The sequence below is a fragment of the Rutilus rutilus genome, assembly GCF_951802725.1.
Source record: "Rutilus rutilus genome assembly, chromosome: 8".
Classification (NCBI taxonomy): Eukaryota; Metazoa; Chordata; class Actinopteri; order Cypriniformes; family Leuciscidae; genus Rutilus; species Rutilus rutilus.
Genome location: NC_140222.1, coordinates 16,532,366 through 16,546,022, shown reverse-complemented (window position 1 = coordinate 16,546,022; position 13,657 = coordinate 16,532,366). Strand labels below are relative to the sequence as shown.

General features: G+C 35.1%; 3 protein-coding genes across 3 annotated transcripts in view; 2 read left to right on the top strand and 1 right to left on the bottom strand.

The window, feature by feature from the left end:
- LOC311295608 (uncharacterized protein) overlaps window positions 1-13,657 on the top strand; it is a gene marked incomplete at its 3' end in the record, with an annotated part of 334,919 nt that overhangs the window by 159,796 nt on the left and 161,466 nt on the right. The window lies entirely within an intron of this gene.
- The window catches only part of LOC311295867 (elastase-1-like), a 304,045-nt gene that overhangs the window by 150,746 nt on the left and 139,642 nt on the right, over window positions 1-13,657 (bottom strand). The gene's annotated exons all lie outside the window — the stretch shown is intronic.
- The window catches only part of LOC311295848 (uncharacterized protein), a 49,539-nt gene that overhangs the window by 2,124 nt on the left and 33,758 nt on the right, over window positions 1-13,657 (top strand). The window contains exons 2-5 of the mRNA XM_084417377.1: window positions 6,606-6,935; window positions 7,576-7,920; window positions 9,711-9,839; window positions 10,434-10,748. Of these exons, the coding sequence (XP_084273503.1) occupies window positions 6,606-6,935; window positions 7,576-7,920; window positions 9,711-9,839; window positions 10,434-10,748 (1,119 nt within the window). The remainder of the gene's footprint in view (window positions 1-6,605; window positions 6,936-7,575; window positions 7,921-9,710; window positions 9,840-10,433; window positions 10,749-13,657) is intronic.

Below are 13,657 nucleotides of genomic sequence, written 5' to 3'. Positions count from 1 at the left end.
TGTCCTGATGGTTATACAGGTGCTGGTCATATAATTAGAATATCATCAAAAAGTCAAAGGTCGTCAATTTATTTCAAGAATTCAACTTAACAGGTGAAACTAATATAGTGTATAGATTTATTACATGCAAAGTGAGATATTTCAAGCCTTTATAACTTTGATGATTATGGCTTACAGCTTATGAAACCCACGAAATCAAAATCCCAGAAAATTAGAATATTACATGAAATCACACAGTAATTACACAGTGATACCATGGTCATTGAAGCAGGTTTTGGTTCTTTTGGCAGTGTGGGCAGGTGCAAATCCTGCTGGAAAATGAAGGAAGCATGAAGTGCTCTGAAAATGTCCTGGTAGACGGCTGCGTTGACTCTGGATTTAATAAAGCACAGTGGACCAAAGTCCTCTTTTCTGATCTCATTTGGAAACCAAGGTCCCAGAGTCTGGAGGAAGAATGGAGAGGCACACAATCCAAGATGCTTGAAGTCCAGTGTGAAGTTTCCACAGTCAGTGATGGTTTGGGGAGCCATGTCATCGGCTGGTGTTGGTCCACTGTGCTGTCCACTCAACGCAGCCGTCTACCAGGACATTTTCAGAGCACTTCATGCTTCCTGCTGCTGACCAGCTTTATGGAGATGCAGATTTCATTTTCCAACAGGACTTGGCACCTGCACACAGTGCCAAAGCTACCAGTACCTGGTTTTAAGGACCATGGTATCCCTGTTCTTAATTGGCCAGCAAACTCACCTGACCTTAACCCTATAGAAAATGGGGTATTGTGAAGAGGAAGATGCGATACGCCAGACCCAACAATGCAGAAGAGCTGAAGACCACTATCAGAGCAACCAGGGATCTCATTACACTTGAGCAGTGCCAGAGACTGATGCCACGCCGCATTTCTGCAGTAATTCAGGCAAAAGGAGCCCCAACTAAGTATTTAGTGCTTTACATGCTCATACATTTCATGTTCATACTTTTCAGTTGGCCAGCATTTCTAAAAAAAAAAATTGTCAAGTAATATACAAATTTTCTGAGATACTGAATTTGGGATTTTCATTAGTTGTCAGTTATAATCATCAAAATTAAAATAAATAAATATTTGAAATATATCAGTCTGTGTGTAATGAATGAATATAATATACAAATTTCACTTTTTTAATGGAATTACTGAAAGCAACTTTTTCATGATATTCTAATTATGACCAGCACCTGTACTCTGTCCTGATGGTTTGAACTATGTGTTGTTGTAGTATAACCATCAGGACAGCAGTAATGTGTAAACTGAATTTGGCAACAATACAGTGAATTTCAGTGAAGTTATTGAATATTTTTCACAATAAAAATCAACATGATATATTTACAATTGTATATAAAATAATAAAAAAAAAAAAATCAAAATAAGCATTGTAGTATAACCATCATGACAGCAATGATGTATGAACTGAATTTGATGACAGTAATTTTCGTAGTAATGCTTTTTGGGTTTGCACTTCGCAGACGGTCCCTTCGTATCTGTCTCTCTGCCGCCTGCGTATAGAGATTAATGTATTTTGTCCACTGCGAGGGAAAGCTCGTTTTGAGGAAAATTAGGTTGTAGCTGCTTGTCTACATTACAACGATTAAAAAGAGGTGTTATTTGTGTAGTAACAACGTTTAGCTCATGAGTTATTGACCCGGGAAGTTCGAATCTGTGAATTTATTGCCAAATTTACTCAACTGGTTGAGTTTAGTTCCCCCATGCAGGATGAGAAATGAACACAATCCACTAGAGTGACTAAACAATCGCTACTCCGATTTAAAGGGTCTGAGATAAAGAACATTGTTCCGGGTAATTTCGGTGGAAACGCAGCTATTGTTTGCTTTTTCAAACCACCAGGCGCTGATGTCGTGCAAATGAATGGCTAGAACACATTAAAAGTTTTCTGTTTTCACTTTAAACGATGTTGAGTAAATTCCATTGCATTTGAATTCATAGTGATGCTATTATATCTTCAGTTAAAATATGTACAATTAAATATGCAAATAAATATACGCTTAGGCTATATAGGCTACGTCACAGAATAAATACAATATCTCCCACTTAGTGAAGATACGTCCCAGGGACGAAAAATATTAAGAATCAGCATATGAATCTCAACAATGGAGACATGCTTCATGCGGCAATGCATGCTGGGAACCACCAGAGTAAAAAAACGGTCTCCTAGCATGCATTGGTGCGTGGAGCATGTCACCGCTGTTGAGATTAATTTGCTGATTCTTAATACCTATGTGTCTAAGGATTTTTTCCCCACAATGTATTTAAAAATTTAAATTCCTAATGTCTGATATGTGGCAAGAAAGTATTGTTGGTGAAAATCATCTATTAATAATGAACAACTTTTGGTCAGTGATGAGATTAGCGAATCATTTTACTGGCCTACATGGTTTTTGTTTCTGGCCTCCTTTGCAACATATTAAAAAGACCACAAATTGACATAAAAATTCAAGAGTCAAACTGGCCAACTAAAGTAAACATTAATAAACATAATGGTGACCAAATATTTTCAATAAAACATCAACATCTAAACCTCTGTTAATTCTCAAAAAGAACTGTAAATGAATGAAGAAATAAAGTAAATCTGGTTGGTGAAAGTCTAAGGGATGGTAATGCTGTTTGTGGAGTTGTTTAATCATCCTCTGCTGAGATCTTGAGGGTTTGTTTACACAAGTTATTTTGGGTGCCTTCAAAGTTTTGAAAACAGGTTTCAAAGTGCACGTTTTTGAAAACGGACTCTGTGTAACTGCAAAAACCAGAATCTCTGAAGAAGATGATGTCATGCACATGTTCAGTCTATAGTCTTTTATTCAGAATACAGGGTTTTTACTTGTTTTCATGAATCCCTGTAAAGGGGGATCATTTTGATAATGGTGTTGTCTGTATGTAGAAAACTAAAAAAAAAAAAAAAAAAAATCTCGGTTTTAAGCATATCGTTGTCGTGTAAACGTACCCTTAATGTCTTTTATCTTCAGCTGATTTCATGTAAGGCTGTGGCTGAAGTCAGTTATAGTTCTTGTGTTGTTGTTTTTTTCTTGTTCCTCTTTCTTTAAGTGATTCTGATTGTTATCATCAGCTGTCTTTAATAAAGCTCAGTCATCACTCAATTAATTACTTAATTATCTTATTAATTCCAAAACTGATTCAGTGTTACATTTAACACTCTGTAGTCTGACTCTGCATACTTAGTTTTCCTTTAACCTGGGCCAACCCATATGGGGCTTACATGGAAAGTGCAACAAAACTCAAGTGGTACTCACTTCAGAGTCAAATGACGACTAGGGGTGCTTCTCAATATCCCTCCTCGTCTCCTCACTCCTCCGTCCTCCATCCTATGACCCGGAAAACGATAGAGCTCAGCCATCTTGAAGGACATCTCAATTCTCTAATTGCACCGCGAGGAGGCGAGGAGTGAGGAGGCTTCTTAAGGAGTCATGAGCCAGGATACACGGGTGAATCCTATGAGGAAGTGTTTTATTGACTAAACGTGACGCACATATAAATTCTCCTCCCCCTTCACATCGGTCACAGTCATTTTAATTTACTTTACCTTTGCAGTGTAAATAAACCACACATCTCTCATATTTCAAAAGGGCATCTTTCTTTATTATTATTTATTATACATTTCTTAAATAACAAACTTTAACAACATAAGGGCAGATCCTCTGAGCACAGCTGATGACGCTGTGAAGTGACACTCGAGTGATCAAGTATTCCAATGTATAAATAAGCTTTCCTTCGATTCCTCCATCCTCGTGTCTTTTCCTTGCAGCCTCCCCTCGCATCCTACAGGGGGTGGAGCTGAGACGCAAGGAAAGGAAACGAGGATGCACAAACAATTAGACAGCCCATGTGATACTAATTTGGGCCCCACATGGGTGTGCTGGCTGGGGATACTGCATACATGAACATTTGGTGGCTTCAAAAGCTGTTCAAATGAACAAAATTATTTTTGGTCCTCAGAAAGGAATGATCTATGCAATTGTTTTGATAGAGGGAATTGAAACACATTTGTAGTTTTTTTCAACAATATTTATTTTCAGACATTCCCCTTTAAATACAATAAGTTAGGGATGGGAAACCAAGGCTTTCTGAAGCATTTGCGGCTTTAATCCAATTGCGCCAAAAAAGGTTTTGTGTATCAGTTTGAGCCAGAGTCTGACAATGACAGTCAAGAAAAACAAGCTGATAAACCCTAACTGCGGTCACAAATCTCGGATTGACTGACCAAGCAGAGCAGGGGGCTGTTCCATAAACCAAGATTAGAGTATAAGCCAGGCTTATTTCGGTTAGTCAGGCTTATTTTTGGTAGATTCGGTTTCATAAAGCAAACTTAAAATAGTTCAAACTCAGTTACCCTGGCAACTTATGCTGGGAAACTAGCCTGGTCCAGGGCAGGCTAACTGTCAGGCTAAGCCTCAGCTGTTACACAGATCCTCTAACACTGACCAACAAGAACACAATGATATTACCACTGACACTCTCTCATACCATTATTGGACTTTATTAACCATTATTAGTCCAAACATAAATACACAGTATACAGAAAATCAACTTAAATAAGGCTACAATGATAAATTAGACAATATAGACTTATGAATACATTTCTCTCTGGTTTTGTTTGGCAGCTGTAGTACATGTTTATGATTAGAAGAACATTAGAACACAATCTAAAAAAAAAGCTTTGTAAAGCAGAAGTTAAAATCACAAAATTAAAAATAAATAATTACAAAAGCACAGTATGAATTTTAACTGGTAAGATGAATCTGAGCTTAGTAATTGACAGTATATTAACCTACATTTGAATATATCATAAAAATACACTTGTAGGTTTAAAACTCTAAATAAGGCACATCTAATGTCCAAATAACAAATATTTTAGCATATATATATATTATGTAGGCTAATTTATTATGTCTTTCAATTCAAACACATTTAACACAATTATACAAATGGACAGTTCCTTTAAAGACATCATATTTTCCCCCAATAAATATTCCTTATTTTTCCTTCTACTTTTTTTCTTTTGTGATAATACCCACCAACACATAGCCTAAAAAACACATGATTAGAACAATAACCAAGAAGTACATAGTTAGACACTTTTACATATGATTTAAGGGGGAAAAGACAAAAAACAATAAATAAATATTAATAAAAATGTAACATTCACATATTTATATCAAACTCTTATAATGACACATAATTCCTAATAGTTATTCAAGTAATATTATTTGCATATCAAATATTCAATATAAAATAAGCAAATAAATAAAATAACAAATAACTAGCCTAGAAATAAAAGGGAGGGAGGGTTATATAAAAATTTAGTTAATGTAGACTAATATATATTCCTTTATTTTATGGAATATTCTTTGATTTTAGAGTTGCACATATCTTTTCAAAATGTATACATTTGCTCTTAATTTCATGTTATCCTCTTCATAATGTAAAGTACATTAATAATACATTATATTATATTTATAATATATAAAAAATACATTCTAGAAACTAAATTAAAACTGGGGATTCTTGCTTTATCCAAAAAAATTATTGCATTAAAAGCTGTAATTCTCAGCATTCTAAATAAGTATACATCATCTTTATTAAGTAGCATAGGTCCTACCCCAAACTATATTTTGTATCTTTATATATTTAGTTTCTTTAAAAAAAATCTTCCCTGAATTAGGCTACTTCTGTTCACTTAAGTACTTCTGTTCGCTAGAAGTTCACTGCAACTTATCCAACATCCTAAAGATAAATTATTATAATTAGAAGATATTTCTAGTGTTATAAAATATCGCATATTAATTTTCCAAGCAAAATGTATATTTTAGTCAGAATTATTGCGCTCCTATTTGCCGCGCATGCACGCAGCAGCGCTCGTTCAATATGAAGATTAGCAGTAAAATGGATACATTTGCATGACTTTCTAACATTTACAGATGGAGAATATAACTGTAAAATGTAAGTTTTGCACTGAGGGAAAAAAAAAAACATGTCACAAACGCATAAAACAGCACAAAATATAGGCTGTTTGATGGTGGATCGATTTGATCCACGATCGACCTCTAGGGCTGCTTCAGAAACGCGTGCACACGCAATTATCTAGACTTGATAAACCTGGATCAAATTAGTGAGATTGCGTGAACTTCAATTACCTTTTATGGAACCACTTTAGCCCCAACTTATTTGTTAGGCTCATTCAAGTCCGGTTTGGGAGTTTAATCCCCGCTTTTCTAAGCGGCTTTTATGGAACAGCCCCCTGATCTTCTTTTCAGAAGGAAAATAAACAAAAAATAAACCAGTGTTGAGAATGAAAACAGGTGCTGCAACAATGCAAATTATAAATAAAAGAGAGAGGTGTTTTTTTTAACATTTAAATGAAGTAAACATTCTGGTAGACCCCATAAACCAAATTATGAACCTGTAAATGGGCATAATAGGGCCCTTGAATTAGTCAAATTATGCTTCTTGTGCAAGCCTGATCTCAGTTAAATCTGTTCACTAACATGACCATCAGTGTTATATGAGTTTAATCTCTGAGAAACTGTTTCTGTTTGTTCTGCAGGAGTGTTTGGTGTTGATGCAGATGAAGTAAAGAAAAAGTCAGTGATGGAGGGAGAATCTGTCACTCTAAACACTGATCTTACTGAAACAGAGCGAATAATTCTGATACTGTGGAGGTTTGGTGATGAAGGTTCCACTATCGCTCAAATCATTGGAGAGGAAATCTCATATCCCAGTCACACTGACATATTTACAGGCAAACTGCAGCTGGATCAGGCTGGATCTCTGACCATCAAGAACATGAGAACCAAACACTCTGGACTTTATCAACTACAGATCGACCTCAACTCTGGGACCACCTCACATATGACATTCAATGTCACTGTCTATGGTGAGAATACTTTTATTATCGATAGTTGGATGTTTTCATTTTTTTTGTTTTGTTTTATTAATTAAACTGAATTAAGCTGAGATTTCACCAGCAAATATTACTTATGTGTTCAACAGTCTTACAGAATTGTAGTTTCTCGATCACAGTCATGCTGTTGTTCTGAATATCATCACAGCTGTGATTGGGTCGCATATGATCACATGACTGAACAGCAGCATGATGGCGAGTGTGACACTGCTAATATACTATAGTTAATATTACGAATTTAAGTAAATTCATATTGATTGACTTACGATTTACACAGTTTGGTCAGATATTTTTAGTTTGATTCCATTGGTAATAGTTTTGAAATAATTCAAAGCAAGATCAATTATTGTATACAATTTTGAATTGTAATTATATCTATTGAACACATACAATTGTAGTGTTTCAAATATTGTAAAGTTCATGTGCTCTTATATGAAATAATACATCATTAAATTAGTCAACCAAAAGTAACTGTTGTACATTCTAAACTGATTATTACCTTTATCAATCTGCATATGCCTTGTGTAGTAACCATGAGATAAACAGATATTCTAGTGCCAGTCACAGTGTTCAACATGTTTAATCTGTGTGTCTGTGAATCTGTTTCTTGCAGAGTCTCCAGCTGTTATTGATACTGGTGAAGCTGACATGAAGAGTGTGTCAGTGATGGAGGGTGACTCTGTCCCTCTTCAGACTAATGTTACTGAAACACACAGAGATGAGCTGATAGTGTGGAGGTTTGGAGGTAAAGGAAAACTCATAGCTAAACATGATATAGAGGCCAAGAGCTCACTATTACATGAAACTGATGAGAGATTTAGAGACAGACTGAAGCTGGATCATCAGACTGGATCTCTGACCATCACAAAAAGCAGAACCACAGACTCTGGACTTTATATAATGAAGATCAGCAGCAACAAACAGACGTTATACAAGAGATTCATTGTTACTGTCAGTGGTGAGTAACTCGAGTCTTATGAATGATTTTTTTATCAGTTGTCAATTAATAATTCAGATTTCACATTAAAGCGGCTCAAATCATTGTAATTGTACTTTAAAACAAACCAATATAACTTTCAGAGCTCACAACTTCTTCCCCGTACCTTTTATAAGCTTGCTTGATGTTTATAGTGTGTGTTATAGATCAGACACATTCACACTAATGTCTGTCTTTATCATTACAGTATCAGATCTTCACTCAGGTTATATAGTGCTGATGTTTATAGTGTGTGTTATAGATCAGACACACTCACACTAATGTCTGTCTTTATCATTACAGTATCAGATCTACACTCAGGTTATATAGTGCTGATGTTTATAGTGTGTGTTATAGATCAGACACACACACACACACACTAATGTCTGTCTTTATCATTACAGTATCAGATCTACACTCAGGTTATATAGTGCTGATGTTTATAGAGTGTGTTATAGATCAGACACACTCACACACACACTAATGTCTGTCTTTATCATTACAGTATCAGATCTACACTCAGGTTATATAGTGCTGATGTTTATAGTGTGTGTTATAGATCAGACACACTCACACACACACTAATGTCTGTCTTTATCATTACAGTATCAGATCTACACTCAGGTTATATAGTGCTGATGTTTATAGTGTGTGTTATAGATCAGACACACACACACTAATGTCTGTCTTTATCATTACAGTATCAGATCTACACTCAGGTTATATAGTGCTGATGTTTATAGTGTGTGTTATAGATCAGACACACTCACACACACACTAATGTCTGTCTTTATCATTACAGTATCAGATCTTCACTCAGGTTATATAGTGCTGATGTTTATAGTGTGTGTTATAGATCAGACACATTCACACTAATGTCTGTCTTTATCATTACAGTATCAGATCTTCACTCAGGTTATATAGTGCTGATGTTTATAGTGTGTGTTATAGATCAGACACACTCACACTAATGTCTGTCTTTATCATTACAGTATCAGATCTTCACTCAGGTTATATAGTGCTGATGTTTATAGTGTGTGTTATAGATCAGACACATTCACACTAATGTCTGTCTTTATCATTACAGTATCAGATCTTCACTCAGGTTATATAGTGCTGATGTTTATAGTGTGTGTTATAGATCAGACACACTCACACTAATGTCTGTCTTTATCATTACAGTATCAGATCTACACTCAGGTTATATAGTGCTGATGTTTATAGTGTGTGTTATAGATCAGACACACACACACACACACTAATGTCTGTCTTTATCATTACAGTATCAGATCTACACTCAGGTTATATAGTGCTGATGTTTATAGTGTGTGTTATAGATCAGACACACTCACACACACACTAATGTCTGTCTTTATCATTACAGTATCAGATCTACACTCAGGTTATATAGTGCTGATGTTTATAGTGTGTGTTATAGATCAGACACACTCACACACACACTAATGTCTGTCTTTATCATTACAGTATCAGATCTACACTCAGGTTATATAGTGCTGATGTTTATAGTGTGTGTTATAGATCAGACACACACACACTAATGTCTGTCTTTATCATTACAGTATCAGATCTACACTCAGGTTATATAGTGCTGATGTTTATAGTGTGTGTTATAGATCAGACACACTCACACACACACTAATGTCTGTCTTTATCATTACAGTATCAGATCTACACTCAGGTTATATAGTGCTGATGTTTATAGTGTGTGTTATAGATCAGACACACTCACACTAATGACTATCTTTCTGTAGCTGTTCCAGATCCAGGTCTATCTCCAGGTGCTAAAGCAGGAATAGTTGTTGCTGTTCTGCTGCTGGTGGCGGTGGCGGCTGCTGTGATTTACATTCGATACAGAAGGTCTGAACTAGAAAAACAAATAGGTAAGTACTATCTAAAGAGAAAAATAATGAGCTTTATTGCAGTAGTGTAGGGATGAAAAGAGTCATATTTTTCATATTAAATATTTAAACTTACCACAAGTTAATTTACTACAATAATTAATGATATTTTATTAATATACTGTATAACTAGGAGGCACAGTCATTTGTTGTCAAATAGTTACAAACCCATAGACAGTCTATGTTGCAATGAAACATTGAAAATACAATGTAAAAAATAATTTTAATTATGAGCACTATGTCATATAATACTCTAATAATACTTGTTTTTCTTCATGTACAACCCTAAATTCCAGCGGTTCTAGAGTCTGTGGATAGTCAGAACCACTAGTATTGTCTGCAGAGCAATGCCACTTAATGGTTATGATCTTCCACTGTGTTGCAGAATAAGATGCAGTAGGCATCTAGTTAGGATATAAAAATATATAAAACTATAAATGTAAAAAAAAAGAAAATACATTCAGTATATTGTTTGTTATTATAGTTTACACATATTAAATAAACCCACTGATCACAGTTGGATCTTGTTACTAAAATATTTAACCTGTCTGTTAACTGTTTCTGTATGTTCTGTAGGTTCAATTAAACCTGAGCCTGTTTATTGTGTGGAGGGAGATTGTGCTGTCCTACAGTCTAATCATGAAATAAAGAAAGGTGTTCAGATGCTGTGGAGGCTTGTCTCCGGTAAAGAGTCTGCTATAGCTTCAGTGAGTGAAAGTGACAAGAAGACCTATTGGTATGATACGAGATTCAGAGGCAGACTGCAGCTGGATCCTCAGACTGGATCTCTGATCATCAGAAACCTCCAAAAAACAGACGCTGGAGTTTATTTTCTAGAGATCAAAAGCAAAGGAGGGACCGCATACAGAAAATATGAAGTGATTCTCTCTGGTGAGTAGATTTAAATGTATATCAATGTAATAATTGTTTTATTTAGATTTACATTGATTACTTTAGTGTAGTATAATATAATTATTATTCATGGATAACATAACTGTCATTTACAGAGAACCAGGGAATGTCCTGAAATTCTGTTTCTGTGGGTTGATTTCATCTGGTTTTAGGAGTTTAGGTTAGGGTTCATAAACATGTTTTAATGGTTATGTTTTAACAGTTCACAACAATCAGATTAATATCAAACACCTCAGATTATTAATAATAAATATTATTATTATTATTAATATTATTATTACTTTCTTACGTAGCGTCTTTAATTGTAAATAATAATAAAAATCTTAAAGTGATAAAAAGGGAAACTATGGAGAATGTACTTTTGGGTATGCCTTAAATAACGAGCAGAGGTTAGAGATGAGCTCTGGATGGGTAGAGATTAGGATAATAATGTAAACAGTTTACTGTTTTGACTTATGTAACAACTGAGGATAACTCGGGTCTTATCTTGTCAGACAGTGAGCCTTGTCTTTTATATTTAGCACAACAATGCAATGTTAATAAGTTCAAAACAGCAAAAACAGACTATCAGTATATAATAATTATAATACATCCACACACAACAAAGCAGCTTGAGGTTTTACTTAAGGTTCATTGCTTTCTTTTATCCTTAAAAACAACTAATGGAGTGAAAAATCCAAAACATTACCATAATTATTTATGCAGTGTTTTTCAATTTTTTGTAGTGCTTCCAATCTTTGAAACTTTTCTTTTTTCTGACTGATGTAAGAAACAAACAAATCATGTACACTGGTATTTAGAATAGAACAGTTTTCCACATGATTTGTGTGCTGTATTTCAAGCCTTTCGTTTGCTTTACAAACTGACCCAATTTTAGCCGTTCACTCAATTTCTTCTCCACATTCCATCCTGGGCCACACTTGAGTCTGTTATACTTAAGCTAACAATGTCTGTTAGTTTACTTAAGTGTCACACTTCACACTATAAGGAGAAGGCAGTAAAGAAGCACATGCAACGAAGGAAGTTTCTCTCGCCCTCTTTATAATACCTTCCCGCTTTCATACAGGGTGTGAAGCGCTCTTTTAGATCCACTGGTTTAGTAGATACATGTTTTTTTCATTTTCATGACAAGTCATTCTCCAAATTTTGACTCCAAGATTCACATAGTGCACAACAACATTCAAACCCCCCGTAACTTTTTTACCGGGTGTTCACGACTTACTAAATACGTTTATTTAAAAATATTTTTCCCTCAAAGTACACCTTGGCATAAATAGAAACAAATAGTATATTATTCATTAAAAAATGTCCATGTGGGTTTTACAATTTTATTCAATTTAACTCTTTCAGCACCAGTGTTTTTTAATGATGATTTTGATGATTTTCTGAGAATAATTTGTTGTATGATTATCTGAACATACAATGTCAAAAAAAGAACAGACCCCCTGCTTTTTTAGCTTTAACACTTTAATGTGGACACGTTTCATCAAAAACATTTTTTATCAAAAGCTGGTAAAATCGTGTTGTTTTTTTCCAAAGACTACGTCTAGATCAGATTCAGAACGATGATCAAGAGATTTGGCGCTGATAGCCTTGTGGGCAGCGCAACACGCCGACATATACTGTAGTTCTGCTTCGGGCGACCCATTGTGGAAGTCTGTCCCATGTCTTAAAAATGCCAAAGCACAGTCAGTGCCCTTTGTACTTTTTTTGGTATTTGGTATGAAGATGTTAGCCCTACTGTTATCTATAAGCTAGTGTGCTTCAAAACAATTTGAATATTCGCATTTAGAAGATATAAGCATTCAAAACTTAGTTTCTCACTTCCGCCAATATGGATCAATGATTTTGATGACATCACTCTGCACTGCAACTTCTTATCAGATTTTGTGTCCAATCAAATGCTCTCTAAAATCTGGAACTCTGCCCCCTACAGTATAAATAGAGCTGAAGCTGTGGCTGAAATCAGTCACTTGTTAACACTATTTTCTACATGGTGAATGACGTGTAGTGCACTATATGGAACAGTACAAAATAAGAGAAAAAGGGTTTCTTGCACTTTTTCATTTTTCCAACACTGGTGGCACTATTTTTGCCTGTTTGTGTTTCTTAATGATATTGCTGATTATCTTTGACTTTTACCAATGCAACTTGAAGCACAGAAGAGAGCAGTGTTCCAACATTAGATTTAGTTAAGTAGAGACAATACATGTAAATGAAGATAAAATGGGATATGAGATTTCTGATTTATTTGAACAGGGAGGTTTGCGTTCATTGATTGTGATTGTTAATCTCAGTTCAGCCCCCCCAAAAAAAAAAAAAACACTTTAGTTTTCCTTTGAAGTTGTTAATGTTGAAATTAATGTATGTTCAGTGCATATTTAGAGATGAAGGCATTTTGCACAGTTTCCTTTATCATATTTTTGTCAGACATTGTTACTGGTTGAATTCAGATTTTTTGTACCAAAGGAATTTGAAGGACATAACAGAACAGCATTAAAATGAGATCAGTTTTGTGAAGGATTACTTATATCTGCTTATACGAAAAACATGTTTATCCATAACATTATATTTTTTTTATCTACACTCATTTCTTTAGTCTGGTAAAACCCATCAATTCATATTTTTAGGTATATAATTGTCCGGACCTCAGCTGGTGAGGAGGGTTCATTTACTGGACCTCAAGCGATTTTAGTTGAAGACCCCTGATATAGGGCTTAGGGAATGATGTAAATATGCTTTCCATCGGGGCAAATGAAGTCTGGTTTCATGTTAGTATCATGCAAACCTCCGCAGCCCCGGTCCAGAGACACAACAGCACAGAGATTACATGATCGAGTCGGCGCAGAGCAGAAAACATATCGAACCCTTATGAATTCTGCACAGAA